The following is a 16,785-nucleotide window of genomic DNA, read 5'->3' on the forward strand; positions in this document are numbered from 1 at the left end:
TCATCCATTTGGGGAGTCATTTTATTATAATGAGGTTATATTAAAAAGCATTTTCTTCCTACGTGGAGATATACTGAAATGTTTGACCTAGAAATATTTTTCAAATGAATCGTGAACAAAAATTAGGAAATGGAACATAGGCTTTTGGGAGAGAGTAAACGACTAAAGAGAGACCGGAAGCATATGGACCAGGGTGCACAGTTGAGGGTCCAAGTTAGCATAAACTCTGTGGGTCAGTCTAGCCATTTTTAATTAGATTTGTCTCGGTTTTGTTCACTAAACACTAACACGATATTTTCCTCTGGGTCTCAGTTTTTTGTTTCTTTGTTTAGTATAAAATATTTATGAGTAGTGTTATATATATAAAATGTTGTATGATCAAGTTTTATATATAATTTTATATATAAATAATAATATAATATTATATAATTAAATAATTAAAAATAAATTAATATTTAATTATATAATCATATATTATTATTTATGAATAAAATTATTTGCATAATTTTATCAAATATTTATAAACTATACTCTTATTACACCACGCGAGTTACAAGAATTTGGAGTATTCAATGTACAGTTCTGTCCGGCGATGGACCAGAAACATTTTATTTCTCATATTAAAAATAAAGAAATCTATGTCTGTATGGTCTAAATCTGTCTTCGGTCACTCTTTCCTTGCTACAACAATTATATATATATTCAACCTGTGGATTAGAGTTCTCCACTGAACCATCTTCAAACTCCAAATCAACATTTCTTTTCTCTCTGAGATTTGTTCTTTCTCTTCGATACTCCTAATTGTTTTCTTAACAAAACTGAAAATGAAGCTGTTGTCGAGAAAGGCTATGTGCAATTCCCATGGGCAAGATTCTTCATATTTCCTCGGGTGGCAGGAATATGAGAAGAACCCATATGATGAGGTTAAGAACCCTAAAGGAATTATTCAGATGGGTCTTGCAGAGAATCAGGTAACTGAAATTACTAAATACAGTACTTAACTGTATCTTGAAAGTTTATTGAACATAGTATAATCCAAAAACTGGTGAGTTAACTTTTATTTATTTATTCTTATTTGCAGCTCTCCTTTGATCTTCTTGAGTCATGGCTCGCTAAAAACCCAGATGCAGCTGGTTTCAAGAGAGATGGACAATCCATTTTCAGGGAGCTTGCTCTCTTTCAAGATTATCATGGACTCCCAGCATTCAAAAAGGTAAGAGAAAATCCTACTTTTTTGGTCATCTCTATAATTTGTATATCTAACTCTTCTTTGAATACAATTATGCAGGCATTGGTAGACTTCATGTCAGAAATTAGAGGAAACAAAGTAACTTTTGATCCAAGCAATATTGTGCTCACAGCCGGGGCAACTTCTGCAAATGAGAGCCTCGTGTTTTGTCTTGCTGAGCCAGGCGAGGCCTTTCTTCTTCCCACTCCATATTACCCTGGGTAAGTATCTTTGTAAGTACTCTTCCTATTTCTAAAATGGCAAGTAAATATACTTTATGCATAAAATGTACGTTACTGATATATATTTTTTAATTCCTTGCAGATTTGATAGAGATCTTAAGTGGCGAACTGGGGTTCAAATCGTACCAATACAGTGCACAAGCTCAAATGGCTTCCAAATTACTGAAAAAGCTCTTGAAGAAGCTTATCAGCTAGCACAAAAACGCAACCTAAAAGTTAAAGGAGTCCTTGTCACCAACCCCTCCAATCCACTGGGCACAACAATGAGCCTCAATGAGTTGAACCTTCTTGTCAACTTCATTTCTTCCAAAAATATTCATTTAATTAGCGATGAAATTTATTCCGGAACAGTGTTTAGTTCACCAGGCTTCATTAGCATAATGGAAATTTTAAAAGAAAGGAAGCTTGACGATACTGAAGTTTGGAGGAGAGTACATATTGTGTATAGTCTCTCAAAGGATTTGGGCCTCCCTGGCTTTCGAGTTGGCGCAATTTACTCCAACGATGACATGGTTGTGGCTGCAGCCACAAAAATGTCCAGCTTCGGCCTGGTTTCTTCCCAAACTCAATATCTCCTCTCAGCCATGCTTTCTGACAAGAAGTTTACAAAGAACTACATTTCTGAAAACCAGAAGAGGCTTAAACAAAGGCAAAAGAGGCTCGTCTCAGGGCTTGAAAAAGCTGGCATCAGCTGCCTTAAGAGCAATGCCGGTTTATTTTGTTGGGTTGACATGAGGCATCTTTTGAGCTCTAACACATTTGAAGCAGAGATGGAACTATGGAAAAAGGTCATTTATGATGTCAAGTTAAACATCTCTCCTGGGTCTTCATGCCGTTGCACCGAGCCTGGATGGTTCAGAGTTTGCTTCGCTAACATGTCAGAAGAAACTCTAAAGCTCTCCATGCAACGTTTGAAGGTTTTTGTGGACTCAACCACTAAAACGAACCATTCAAGAAGAAAGTCCCTCACCAAGTGGGTTTTCTGGCTATCCTTCCACGACTGTGAAATCGTTAACGGTGAACGATAGTCTGGTGTAGGGCTGGATTCGAGCCTAGCCGAGCTTGAGCTCGTTTATATAGTTGGCTCGAGCTCAACCGAGCTCGGCTAAGGCCGGCTCATTTCGGGTTTGAATTCGGCTTGATTCGGTTCAACTCATTTTTCGTTATCAAAACGACATCGTTTTTAATATATATTGGTCAAAATGACGTCGTTTTGTATCAAAAATTTTAATTAGAAAATCTGACGAGTAGTTTGAGCTCGAGCTCAGCTATGGCCGACCCGTTTCGGGCTCGACCGAGCCAAGCTCGAGCTGGCTTGGCTCAAATCCAGCCCTAGCTTGGTGGCAACTTTTCCAAATATTTTTTGTTGGGTCTTTTTCATATATTACTCAAAAACATTAGACAGGTGAACTCTGTCCACAAGTCAATGTGGATTAGAAGTGGTTTAATTAATTTAGTCCCATTTTGTAATTCTAAATCTGAAGCTCTTACCTTGCATGAAATCTTCTTCAAAAGCTCAAATGACAATATAATGTAACTATCCGTGATTAGTCTATAAATTATCATAATAAAAATTAATTAACTTCTTCCTTTATTTTCTTAATTTAAGTGTATGAACATTATTATTAAAATTTCTTGCAGTAGTATTTGGGGACGTACGACTTGTAATGTTGCCAGCGAGATAAACAGATGTAGGCGGTGACTTAGGCTGTCGGCATCGGCCGGTCCTCTATTAATTGAAGACGTGTGAGAAGGAAACTCTTGATATATATATATATATATATATATATATATATATATATATATATATATATAAACAATAGAGTAAAAGAACATTCATATTCTTGTTAGGGTTTAATTGTTATAGATGCACCTTCCCTTTTAGGGTTTGAAACAAAGCCAGGAATGAATATATGATAAAGACTTTAACACTTGGACACTTCTATGTCTCTCGTCAAATTATTCGTCGCCTACCAAACGATCAGAGAGGATTTGGAAGAGTGATAAATAAGAAATTTTAAAGATTAATGCTTTGTGAACTTGATAGGATTATTAATTAAGGGGCTTAAAAAGTGTTTTTTCTTGTAGTGTTTCATACGGTTTTTGCGAAAAGAATAATATTATGCATACATACTTTAGAATATATAAATAAATATAAATATAATAAGTTGTTATATGATTTGATATTATTTTATTATTAATTCAAAATTACTTAATCACATAATAACACATTATTTATTTTCAAAAACTGCTATGCATATATGAGTTAAAGGGTGACAAAACAAAGTCATTAATAGTGTTAAATTATTTAGAAAGTGCTTTTCCTGTCAAGTGCTTCCTTGAATTTTATATAATTAACGAAATTAAAAAAAAAAAAAGAGATAGCATGTGTTCTGTTATAGGGAAAAATAATAGAACTACGATTCTATTCTCAAGATCTTTTGGTACTAATTGAATATGATATTTTATTTAGTTAATTAAGTATATGAATTGACTATTAATCTCTTTTTTACTGGGATCATTACCATAATCATATCATTATTTTACCAACCAAATAATATACGCATGTGGTTCCATTATAGTAGAGGGGATTTAATTACTTCATATATGCTATTGAGTACTGAATATTATTTAAGGTCGAGGACCGATCAGTGATGACAAAGAATGAAGGCGACAAATTGAAGATGAGGATATTTGTTTTCGTAGAATAGCTATGGATAACAAGAATCAAACTTTTTTTTTCTGTCAATTTGGTTTTAGAAGAAGACGAATCGTGTTATAGAAGCTTTATCTAGAGCCAATTCAATGGACAATAAATTTGGAGAAGTTGACGAAAACGACGGGTTTTGTATCTTCAACGACACTTGGCATTTAATGATGTCTCTAGAGTGACTGGAATGGGAAGATGGGTGGGAAGTGCTGACACTTAGCTGGAATGAAGAAGATGATTGAAGAAAAGTAAAAACCTTAGGGTCTTATGGTAACTTTTCAAACTTTGAGGGAGATTAATAGTTTTTAAACTTAAAAAAAAAAATAGAAATATTATATATATAAAAAGATATTAAAAATATGGTGGATACAACGGACTAAATTTTTAGATTATATTATATACGAAAATTAATTTGGTTAGTTTCATTGCTGATTTAGGTATGATCCAAGATGGGGATCTCAATGCAACATGTTAAGATATATTTAACAAAAAAGAAAAATCATTTGAACTGTTAAGACAGAAAGTTAATACATCAAGAAAGGAATAGGTTTCTTTCTATATTTGTAAAGCAAAATAAGACTCCACTTAATTTGCAATCAAGATATGTTATTTTTTAAAATTAAAAAATACAATTGATCAAAATCTTAAGAAACCTAGTTTGGTTTTGCTGTTTCCAGTACAGTTCTAAGTGAATACTAAAATTTATTTGAAATTAAAAAAAATAATGAACACTTTTTTTAATAATTGAAAACCAATTTAAATCCACCCCACAATATTCATATCACCCTTAAACTGCAATATTATTTGTCGGGTTGGACCGGAACCGGGTTGACTCAAGATTGAAAGTTGGTTCGGCTCGGTTTGAATTTATTTATTTTAAATATAAACTAAATTCAAGTTAAGAGGTTTGATTTGTTTTAAAACCGAACCGAACTTGAGTTATAGAGAATTCAACTTTGTTTGGGTTGTGAGTTAGATGAATGATTAGATTCAATTTGAACTTGACTCATGATTCAATTCGAATTATGTTAAATAATTGTTAAACAACGTCGTTTTATCAATGAGTCATGAATTCAAACCACGTATATAAGCCACATATCTGAGCTATGAATTTGAATAATAAATTTGAGCAAAACTTGAACTGAACTTAAACCAAACCATTTTTATTCAAACCGAACTCGAACTACCCTTAATGTTGGCACGATAAATTTGAGCCAAACTTTTTTTTTTTCACACCAAACTTGAGCCAAGTGGTGTTCGGGCTCGCTTGACTTGATTCGATTTGTATCTACCCCTAATTATTTATATTCATGTCATTCTGATAACAACAAAACTGTACATTCCTATTTTTGAGTATACAAATAGATACACACATAATATGTCATTATGTGATTAGGTGATTTTAAATAATAATAAAGTGACACTATTTATCTAATAATACATCATATATATACATATTCGTGTATACAAAAATGTGTATGCAAAACATTATTTTTCTTGTAATTTACCCAAGCAGCAACAAAAATTATTTTGCACTTAATTAAATTGTAGACAACATTTTTTTTTTTTATAATATCACGAATCATAAAATGGAGCTTCCCCTCTTCGTCTTCTTGCTTCTTGTTTGAGACCAATAAGTCCATTGCATGTGCCATGTGGGTGAGCCAACATATAACAAAACGAATTATGAAAGAAGAAAAAATAAATATAATAGAGAGCTCAATTGTTTTTCAGTTGAAATAAATAAATAACTACATGATACGTATATTTGTTATTTCTAATATTTATTTGAGTCCTAATTATTTCTGCCTAATTTTCCACCATATGCGGCCAATATGTACCTATCAAAACTGCCCATGATCCTTCCATGTGCTGAAGTCCCTGGCAGCCCTCATTAATGGTTCGAATATATAAAATAAAAGGAAAATTGGGAATTTTGGAAAATATGTGTATGTTATATAGACAGGCCAAACGGCTATGTCCCACCCAAGATTTAGTAAAAAGATCAATTCTCACCCATTAATTTTTAAAAACTCAAATATCCACCTATTTATTAAAATTTACCTTTAAGGTTAATGATAAAATTGTTATTTAATAATTTTTTTTTTTAAAACTATAAATTTGTCACGTTTCCCCCTTAGTTGTAAAATTAATAATTTCTTTTCATCCAAAGTTTTAAAAATAACTATTTTTCCTTATGATTTTTTCTCCTTCTCTTTGACAAACATCTCCTTCTCGGTCATCGATGTTCTCCCTCCCGGTCAACTCATCTCTCCCTTCCAATCTCTCTTTCGCCCTTCCCTGGTCGTGGTGTCTCTCACCCATAGACCGACGTTCATACGAAGATTAGCATCCACAGATCTGGACGTGGTGTCTCTCACCTACAAACCAGGGTTCAGGTGAAGATCGACATCCACAGATCTGGACGTGGTGTCTCTCACCCACAGATTAAGGTTCAGATGAAGATCGACATCCACAGATCTGGACATGGTGTCTCTCACCCACAGATCGACATCCATAAATGCATCTAGATGAATGCATCCATGAAGAATGCGACGAACAGGTTCACCGATTTGGATGAATGCATTCATCCATTTAGAGGGAAGTGCCAATTTCGCCCAAGAGTAGCATGATTTGGTCGGAGAAGAGGAGTCTGGGGGGGTTGACCATAGAAGATGGTTGTCGGAGAAGGGAAAAGAAAACCTTAGAAGGAAATAGTCATTTTTCAAACCTTCGATTGGTGAAATTGTTTTGAAATTAGGGGACAAATGTAATAAATTTTTAGTTTTTAGAATTTTTTTCTAAATGATAATTTTACCTCTAATCCTAACAATGAATTTTACCAGATGAGTGCGTGTTTAGATTTTTTGAAGTTAATTGGTGGGAATTTGTCTCGGTAAACCTTGGGTGGGAAATGGTCTTTTGGCCTAGGTAGATATATTAATGTCCATGATCCTTTTTATATAACATATCATATTAAAGGACATATATTGCAGTAGATTTAGCACATATTATTGGCCATTATACATATATAATGTTGATTAATATCTTTCAATCAGATTATGTCAACACGGTTTTTGTTAAATTAGTTTCTTCAATGAATCGCAGATCCGGGCGGCAGGAGGGTCGATTTTATGTGATTCAAGTTTAGAGTATCCCTAAAAGAATTGAATATTTAATTATGGAGTCACATAATGAGAGATGTGGGTAATTAAATTTAAATTATCAAGCCAGACTGAACTGTTTAAAAATTATAATTTAGTTTAATTTATAAAATAGTTTGATTTGGATTGATAATTTTTTAAATATTAGTTTACAGTTTGGATTGTGGTTTGAACAATTTTTAAACTAAATCAAATCAGAAGTTATATTTTTTTAAAAATACATATATATATATATATATATATATATATATATATATATATATAAAAGGATATTTGAAAATTTTTTTAATAAATAATTAGATATACAACTTATTTTTTATAATTTTTTTATTATTTTCTTTATATATATATATTTCATTTTTATTTTACATATTTATATTATATTACTATAATTCAGTTAATTAAATTAAATAATATTTATTTTAAAATAAATTATTTTAATAGATTCAAACCGTACTCTAAATAGGACAAAAACATATCTTTTCAATTTGGTTTGAAAATTTTTCAAATTATTTTTTTCAGTTTAGTTAGAAAAAACTCTCAAATTGCATCAATCCAGACCGTGCACACCTTTACACATAATTTCTCTCAGTTTTTTTTTTTTTCAGATGAACAAAGTTATATATATATTTTTTAATACACAAATGATGTGTTATCATGCAATTAAATGTTAATGTATTTTTAATTCAAAATCATCAAATCATGTAATTACACATTATTTATGTATATTGATTTGTAATTATCAATATATTGAGACTGATAAAAACAAAAGTTTTTCTTTTTTAATTTTTAAATTTCCATAAAAGTATTATTTTCCCTTAAGGGGATATTTGGTTTGGATAATATGTTATTACAAAAAATAAAAGATTACCTTAAAGATAGATTACTTAGAAGATTACTGGGTATAAATGATGATCATATTTGATAAAATTTATTAAAAGTTGGTAGATATAAACAATTATTATGTTTGGTCAGAGGTACTAAATGAATACTAAAATATTATTTTATTTAAATATCTTTAGATATAATTATTTTAAAATATATTTCATATTAGTTGTTAGATTAATTAAAAGTGATAGTATTTTAGTCTTAAAAGATTAATAAATAAAAATAAAATTATAATAAAATCAAGATTACCTTAGTAATTTTTTAATATCAAGATGAAAGTAGTAATCAGATTTCCACCTATATTATATGTCATATTATTATTAATAATATAAAATTATTATAATATTTTATTATTGATAAACCAAAGAATATGATACAAAGAATAAAAAATAAATTATTAAAATAATATTTATATAACACAAACGAAATGACACTAAATGTTTTAGAAGACTTTGTAAAGGTTTACTTTTACAACTTTCCATTTATCAAAGATATAGAGATATAGTTTGTTTGTTTGTTTGTTTTTTTTTTAATTTTTCTAACATTTGAATGACCAAAGTAAAAGTATAAATATTTTTTGGAATAAGAAAAACATTTTAAATGCTTTATGAAAGAATATTCTATCAAGTATTCCTATAAATGCTGTATTTTGACAGTCAAAATATGTTGTTCTATTTATTCCATTATGTTGACTAAGCATCTAATCATGGTAATCGGATCATGTATTATATGATATATCAAAAAATTTATTTTGTGTATCGTGTATCAAGTATCTTATTGTATTATACAGATTTTTAAAATTATGATAATAAAATAATAAAAAATTTAATTAACATGTCAACATTTTAAAAAAATCACAAATATTTTTAAAAATTTAAAATTCCTCATATACATCTTTATTATATTATTATTTTCTTTAAAAAATATATCAATCTATATTGATAATGTATAATATATCGTACAATATATCTATTATATCGTACGATATATCTCATAATATATATTATTTTACATCTATATTATATCATATATTATAAAATATTGATAATTATATATTTAATCTGCTGGATGGTTATTATGTATTATAGAAAAGTAAATTGTAAAAGAATCTTCATAGAAAGTTTGCGAAGCCTCTTACTACAAGCCTTAGGTTTGCACCATTTAGATTAGGAAAACAAAGAATTTTCTGTGTTCATACTTAGGAGAATTATTATGATTTCAAAGAAAGTAATAACAAATAAAGATGAAAAAAAAAAAAGCAACAAAAACGACTTTAGACGTGCTTTTAGCTCAGAAAAACAGGCGTGCATGATCATAGGCTGTATTTTATACACACACGCACACACACATATATATAAAGTAATTAATCATGTAATGGCACGTTGGGAAAAGACGACACGAGAACAACTGATTTAGAAAGCTTTGTCTCTGCAAGGGTTTACACGCCAACATCACAATTAGAGACTAATCTCCCTCTAATGTCTTCATTATACATAATAAGAGACAATGACAAGATAGCCAAACTATCGATAAGGCTTTATCCAAGCCAATATATTGCACAATATGTAAGATTTTTTAATTTTACATGAAGAAATATAATCATGTAATCCTAATATATAAGATCTATACAGATATTATAAAATATTGAATTAAATTTTTTAGAGTTTATAAATACTTATAACGTCATAGAATCTGAAACCATAGAGTTTTTAAAATTATCAGCAATGGAGTGACTGGTCTTACACTCTTGAAATCTTCGTAAATAACAATTTTCAATATGTAAAACTATACAGAATGAGTTTTACTGTGAGATCTAACTAATATATAATAGGTTGTTGAACTCCTATAAAAAAAATCCAAAAACCTTAATCCACATTAATGTTATCTACTCATATCATAATATTTAACCACTTAATCATATATGCAAAAAGTCATTTGATTATTTAATTACCTAATTTTGTTAAACTAAATTTATAATTAATATTAACGCACCATAGAAAATTTTCTAACACAATATATATGGGACAAATCTATATCCACGCATAACATCAATAGTTCTATTAACTTAACTCATCTCGAGAAAATTAGAGGCAGCAAACGGGGAAAACGAGTGCATGGAAATTAAGAGAAAGAGAAAACAAAATAGACTACGTGAGTATGGGAGTCATGTGGGAGTCGCATGAGGGAGGGCAGGGAGGCACATATGCTAGGGAACATACAACACCTGCACAAGCCTTGAGTGATGCTTACGTTTATGGGAACACTATGCCCCATATCAACATGCCTCGTTGCCTCCCTCGCCCATACCACAAATTATAGTATCCTCAAATCCGGCTCCATTTTTTATTTGAATAATTGTGTAATAACTGCTGTGAGGTTTTGGTTTTTCTTGTCTATATTCTTTTGTCTCTTGTTACCACCGTAATGTTGAAAAATTGGTTCTTTAGATCATACATTAATTATTTTATTCTCTTTATATTTTATCAAATGCTATAAATAGAAGTTTTAGTTTTAATTCAAAACATCCCAAAAATAATTGTAATCAAACACAATTATATTGAGAAAATTTTATTATTATGGATCTTTAATAGTTTTATCTTTTTTTTATAACTATTCTTTGAAGATAGTGAAAGTAATCAGTGGTGCTGAAGATGTAGGCACATTTATTGAACCTCATAAATTCTTGTGTTCTTTTTCTTTTATTTTTCTGTATTTATATTTTTTGCCTTAATTATTTATTATATTCAATAGCATAACAATTGTGTTTTATGTTTCCGCTGTACAACAAGTGGTATCAGAGCCTAGGTTTAGGATAGTGAATAGCTTTTTATATAGTTATGTGCATGTCTAGGAAAATGCTATCTAAGGAGATTAGTTTTTAAGGAGGTTTTGTCCCCACCAATCTTTTTTGGGTATTTTTCTTGTGCTTATATTATTATTTTTGACACTTACTACTATCCTAGCTTATAGTAATCTTTTTAGTTATTGAATATAAATTTGTGAAACTTGATTATTTGAAAAACTATCTACCAATTAAACTGTAGTCAACATAAAATAGTATCGACATCAACAAAGACAATTGTGATAACCGCAAAAATTGATGTGAAAAAATTTGATGGCTGAAACAATTTTGGCTTGTGGCAATGTGAAGTAATGGATGCCCTGTGTCAAGACAATCTTGATATAACTTTGAAGGAGGAAAAACCAGAGAAGATGGATGACAAAGAATGGGCAAGGATCAATCGCTAAACTTGTGGTACAATCCATACGTGTCTTTGTAGAGAGTAGAATTATCCATTCATGAAAGAGACATCTACAAGTAAGATGTGAAAGATATTAGAAAACAAGTATATGAAGAAGAGCAATGAGAATAGACTTTATTTAAATAAGAGACTGTTTCGTCTTCAATTGAAACCTGGTACAAATATAAGTGATCATATTGATACTTTTAACTAGTTGATAGATGATTTATTAAACCTGGATAAAACCTTCAAAGAAGAAGATGAGACAATGCTTCTACTAGGATCCCTTCCTGAAGAATTGGATCATCTAAACATTACATTACTTCATGGAAAGAAGAAATTATCTTACAATGAAGTATGTGCTAATTTGAATAATAATGAAATTCGAAAGAAAGATCAACAAGAGAATAGAGAGATGACTACTAAAACCCTTATTGCAGGAGGACGAAGTCACAGTCATAAGCAAGAAAGAAGGGGTAGATCTCAGTCAAAGAAAATACCTAGTAAAGATGAATGTGTTTTTTGTCGAGAGAAGAAACATTGGAAGAAAGATTGTCCGAAATTACAAAGGAAAGATAAAGGTAAGACCAAAGTTGCTTCAGATGCATATGTAGTTGAACTTGAAGAAGATGAGTCAGACTTTGCTCTAGTAAGTCTACCATCGACATCTCAGTATGATGAATGACTTCTAGATTCGGGTTGCACTTACCATATGTGTCCACACAAGGAGTGGTTCTTCAATTATGAAAAACTAAATGATGAAGTTGTTTTCATGGGTAATGATAGTTCTTGCAAAACAATGAGGAATATGTTCAATCCGTTTAAAGAATAATAATGGATCAACTAGAGTTCTGACAGATGTTCGACATGTATTATAGTTGAAGAAAAATCTCATCTCTTTGAGAGTTTTGGAATCCAAAAGCTTCAATGTATCAATGCAAGATAAAGTCTTGAAAGTTGTCTCTGTTGCCCTTGTAGTGACGTTCGACATGTACTACAGTTGAAGGAAAATCTCATCTTTTTGGGAGTTTTGGAATCCAAAGGCTTCAATGTATCAATGTCAGATGAAGTCTTAAAAATTGTCTTTGGTGCCCTTGTAGTGATGAAAGTTATAAAAAGAAATAACTTGTATTATTATAATGGTGGTACAATTCTTGAATCAGCAGTTGTAGTATTTGAAAAAGATACAAATGTTGAAACAACTAGACTTTCGCATATGCGCTTAGGAAATGCATGGGAAAAAGTCTTATTTAGTTTGGTGAAATAAGATTTATTCAAAGGAGCAAAGACCTGCAAGTTAGATTTTTGTGAGTACTGTGTCTTGGAAAAATAGATGAAAGTAAAATTTAGTATTGCAATTCATAATATTGAAGGTATTTTAGATTATGTTCACTTTGATATGTGAGAACCTACTAATACAACTTTCTTGGGAGGTAGACACTACTTTGTTACTTTCATTGATGACTTTTTTAGAAGAACATGGGTGTACGCTTTAAAAAAGAAGAAAAATGACGTATTAGGTGTTTTCTTGAAATGGAAAAAAATGGTTGAAACTCCAGTGGTAATGGTGGTGAGTATACTAGTAATAATGATGGTGAAACAATAACACATAATACAAAAATATTTGATACGATTTCTAGCTACTATTGGCTTTCTTTTTCTTTTTTGGCACATTTACTATGTGAGTTTTGGTAGTAATTTTATAGATTAAAGCATGCAATATAGTTTAATAATATTATTCACCGAATGGTTGATGGACATGTGTAAGCGGGAGTGTACGTGATTATTGATTTAAAGGGTGTGTTGTTGTTTGTTGGGAGTGCTACAAGGTGTGTGTAATGTAGTTAAAGGCATACTGAATGGAAACTAGGTCATCTTTGCATCAACTTATTAGAAGCTAAAGTCGCTTCTTTAATGAGTCTAAGACAAAACAATACTAATGATCTTACACTATAATCTAAGCACATGTAAGATTGATAATTAAAAAAAAATGGTATCGGGTAAATCTTTTGTACCAATGCTTCTATATCAAGAGCTTTTTGTATTAGTAGTCCTTAGCTCGTGTGTTCAATTTCCTTTGGGGAAAATACATATGGAGCTAGTTAGTAAAAATGCTAATTATTCGTGTTTAATTTACGTTCCTATTTAATTTGTGTTTTAAACATGTCGTTCTGAATTTTTGAACCCAAAACTTATTAATATTTTATATATTTCCCATATTAAATATGTATTTTTGCTATTTTTTATAATTTTTTTAAAATACAAAAATATCTCTTATATTTTAAATTAATTATATAATGTTATAACTATATAAAATAAAAAACACAATTTTTTGTCATCCAAATCTTTAATCTCTTTTGATAATTTTTTATGATAATTGAATCTTGATTATATATTATGTTATATTAGGTTTAACAGTAAATTAAATGCTTTAAATTTAAATTGTTAACTAGAAAATTTATGAAAAGTGTTAAAATTATGTTTGGTATTCCTATATTTTTAAAAACGTATTATAGATAATGTATCGTATTAAACTCATATATATATATTCTATATTTTTTTGTATTCAAATTTTATGATCGATTTTTTATAAACGTATTTTTTATCATTTACTATATTATATCCATATAATTCCTGTATTTTTTTTTTTTTTGGTTCCATATTTATTAACTAGGCATATGGATACAACAATTGCATCCCAAACTAACTTTCCAAATGCTTTTATTCGTAATTAATTAAAAGTGTATTTAGTGTGAAAAACATATTATGCTGGATGGATATGTACAGCCCATTAACTGTATTTGTTTTAAACAACACGGCACACCAAAATATAGCGATTAAAACGTGCATTTAATTTTTTAAGAGGTGATTGTTAGGAAATCTTTGGTCAAATGCATAATTAATAAGTTTGATTTTGAATACTCAAGAAATAAATGATAGAAAAGGCAAGAGACGGCATACTAGATTTATACAAAATTATGCGGTTCAGTGAAATCTAAAATGCCTACCTCAATGAGTCACACAATACTTAAATATTTGGCCAAAAAGACTTGTTCCCACCCAACTAAGGGTCAATGGAATCTCAAATTCTTATCTTTTAATTATCAAAAATATCAATATTTATTTATAAGTTAATTTTTATTTAAAATCTTAGTTATAATTAAAGATAAAATTGTTACCTACTAAAAAAATTTAAAAAATTAAAGTTTTATGATTTTTTTTTCCAAGTTTAAAAATCTCAATTTTTTCTCTACATAAAGTTTAAAAAATCAATATTCCCCTTTAAGATTTTGAAACCATCATCGGAGACAGTGAAGTTCATCGTCTCTGGCCACGTTAGCTCTTTCTCTCGACTTATCTCTTCTTGCCGATCAAATCCCACCCACAAGGTCGTCTCGGACAAAGACGATTTTGTCTTTGTTTGAGACTAAATTGACCATCGCAGGTCTTAGATGACCACATTGTCTTCACCTAAGACCTCATACGGTTATCTTTATCAGAGATGAAAACACTCCAATGAAGATGATTTCGTCTTTATTGGACAAATTTGGTTTCACCAGTGGGTGGGGTTTGATTGGTAGACAGAGATAAACCAAGAGGGACAACCAATGTGGTTGGAGACAATAAACTTTGCCATTTTGGACAACAATTTCAAAACTCTAGGGTAAAAAAATTGTTACTTTTTAAACTAAGAGAGAAAAATGTAATAAACTTTAGTTTTTAAAATTTTTTTTGTTAAATAATAATTTTATCTCTAACTCTAACTGATATTTTAAACGGAAATTGACTCATAAATGCATATTTGAGTTTTTGGAAGATAGAAAGTGTGAGTTTGGGATTACATCTCTTTTGGCTTAAATATTTACTTCATTAGAGCAATAGATAATTACAATTTCAATGATCTCTCATCATTACAACACAAGATTACTTAACCTACTCCTTACAAAATCTGTAAATATGTGATTCATTCGCTCAGCCACTCTATTTATACTTACTTTTGAGCATAAACACCCAAACTTATCTAGAAACTTATCAATAAATTTATGAGATAAAATATTTTTACACTTCCAAGAGATGCATCAAGAGTCTCCCATTAGTCACAATGCATTAAATCTAGATTGATTGTTACTACTTCATGTAACGGATGAAGGGAAACTATGATGCAGGACAAGGGTTGTTGAGCTTGTGATCTTGCTCACAAAAATCGTTCAATAAGATGAAAAGGATAAATAGATAATAATGTTAATATGCATGGCAATTTAAGACAATAGACTAAAATTTTATTTTCTGATCAATGTATTGTTGAATGAAAATTACAAAAACCCCTTTATAAAAGCTTACTTTACTCAACTAAACTAAAAATATTTGAATACTTCCTAAACTTAAAATATTCTTAAACTCAAAATAGAACTCTTAACAACTCTAATTAAATAAATTAAATACTTAACAAACTAGGAAATTAACTTTAAATTAAAAACTCAAGAATATTAGGAAACTTATTAAAGTAAATTAAACACTTCCTTCACATGGCTCTCCATATAAGCATGCCACCTTAACATGTCTTGTCACTAGGTCACATTACTAAACATTATGCCATATCAATTGCCACATAATCCATGGTTACCACGTCATCATGTCATATGTCTTGCCACATCATCATGCTCTTTATGAGTTGGATTATTGTATACGTTGCTTTCTTGTGTGTTGGTTTAATTCACTTTTTGTTCCACAACAACACCCTCTTGCATTTTTTTTTGGAATTCTATGCATTTTACATCTTTTCTCTTAGTGTCTTAACCTAGTATTCCTTCCACGATTTGAAGTCTTTGGTCCTGCGTCAAACTAATGATTCTACTATATTTACCATAGGGACAATTTTCAATAAAATCTAAATTAACAAATTTTGGGCATGTTAGTAATTCTCTGTCTAAAAGTACCTTCATCCCTTGTTTGCTCATGTGTCCAAAACTTTTATGTTAGATTGAAGCAAATTCTGTCACAACATCAACAATAATAGTTTCGCCGATAATAATCTCTTACATCAATTGATACAAACCACCCACTAACTCTTTTTTTATTTTTTTAAACAATAATGTTTGTTTAACTATCCTTAACTTATTATTTCCTCCAAAAAAATTTACATTCATCTTCATCAAACTGTCTCAATGATAAAAGAATCTTTTAAGGATTTTACATATGCAGTACACCAAAAATTGAATTAATTGTAGAACCATCAAACATGGTAAGATGAACATCTTCAACTCCCACTATTAACATGTGTTTTCATCACCATGTAAACAATATCCCCACA

The 16,785-nt window shown here is 30.0% G+C and overlaps 1 protein-coding gene across 1 annotated transcript; it reads left to right on the forward strand.

Annotated features, from left to right (window-relative positions):
• The first annotated feature begins 600 nt into the window (after positions 1 to 600).
• Positions 601 to 2,605, forward strand: LOC123199743 (1-aminocyclopropane-1-carboxylate synthase-like). Its single transcript, XM_044614794.1, has 4 exons — positions 601 to 971; positions 1,082 to 1,213; positions 1,289 to 1,449; positions 1,553 to 2,605. Exons 1-4 carry the CDS (start codon positions 825 to 827, stop codon positions 2,496 to 2,498), a joined length of 1,386 nt encoding a protein of 461 aa, XP_044470729.1. The 5' UTR covers positions 601 to 824; the 3' UTR covers positions 2,499 to 2,605.
• The last annotated feature ends 14,180 nt before the right edge of the window (positions 2,606 to 16,785 follow it).

Source organism: Mangifera indica, chromosome 16 (assembly GCF_011075055.1).
Source record: "Mangifera indica cultivar Alphonso chromosome 16, CATAS_Mindica_2.1, whole genome shotgun sequence".
Lineage (NCBI taxonomy): Eukaryota > Viridiplantae > Streptophyta > Magnoliopsida > Sapindales > Anacardiaceae > Mangifera > Mangifera indica.

Coding starts and splice junctions, on each gene's coding strand:
- LOC123199743 (XM_044614794.1), top strand. CDS start 825: ATGAAGCTGTTGTCGAGAAAGGCTATGTGCAATTCCCATGGGCAAGAT. Junction 972..1,081: donor TGGGTCTTGCAGAGAATCAG/GTAACTGAAATT, acceptor TCTTATTTGCAG/CTCTCCTTTGATCTTCTTGA. Junction 1,450..1,552: donor CCCACTCCATATTACCCTGG/GTAAGTATCTTT, acceptor AATTCCTTGCAG/ATTTGATAGAGATCTTAAGT.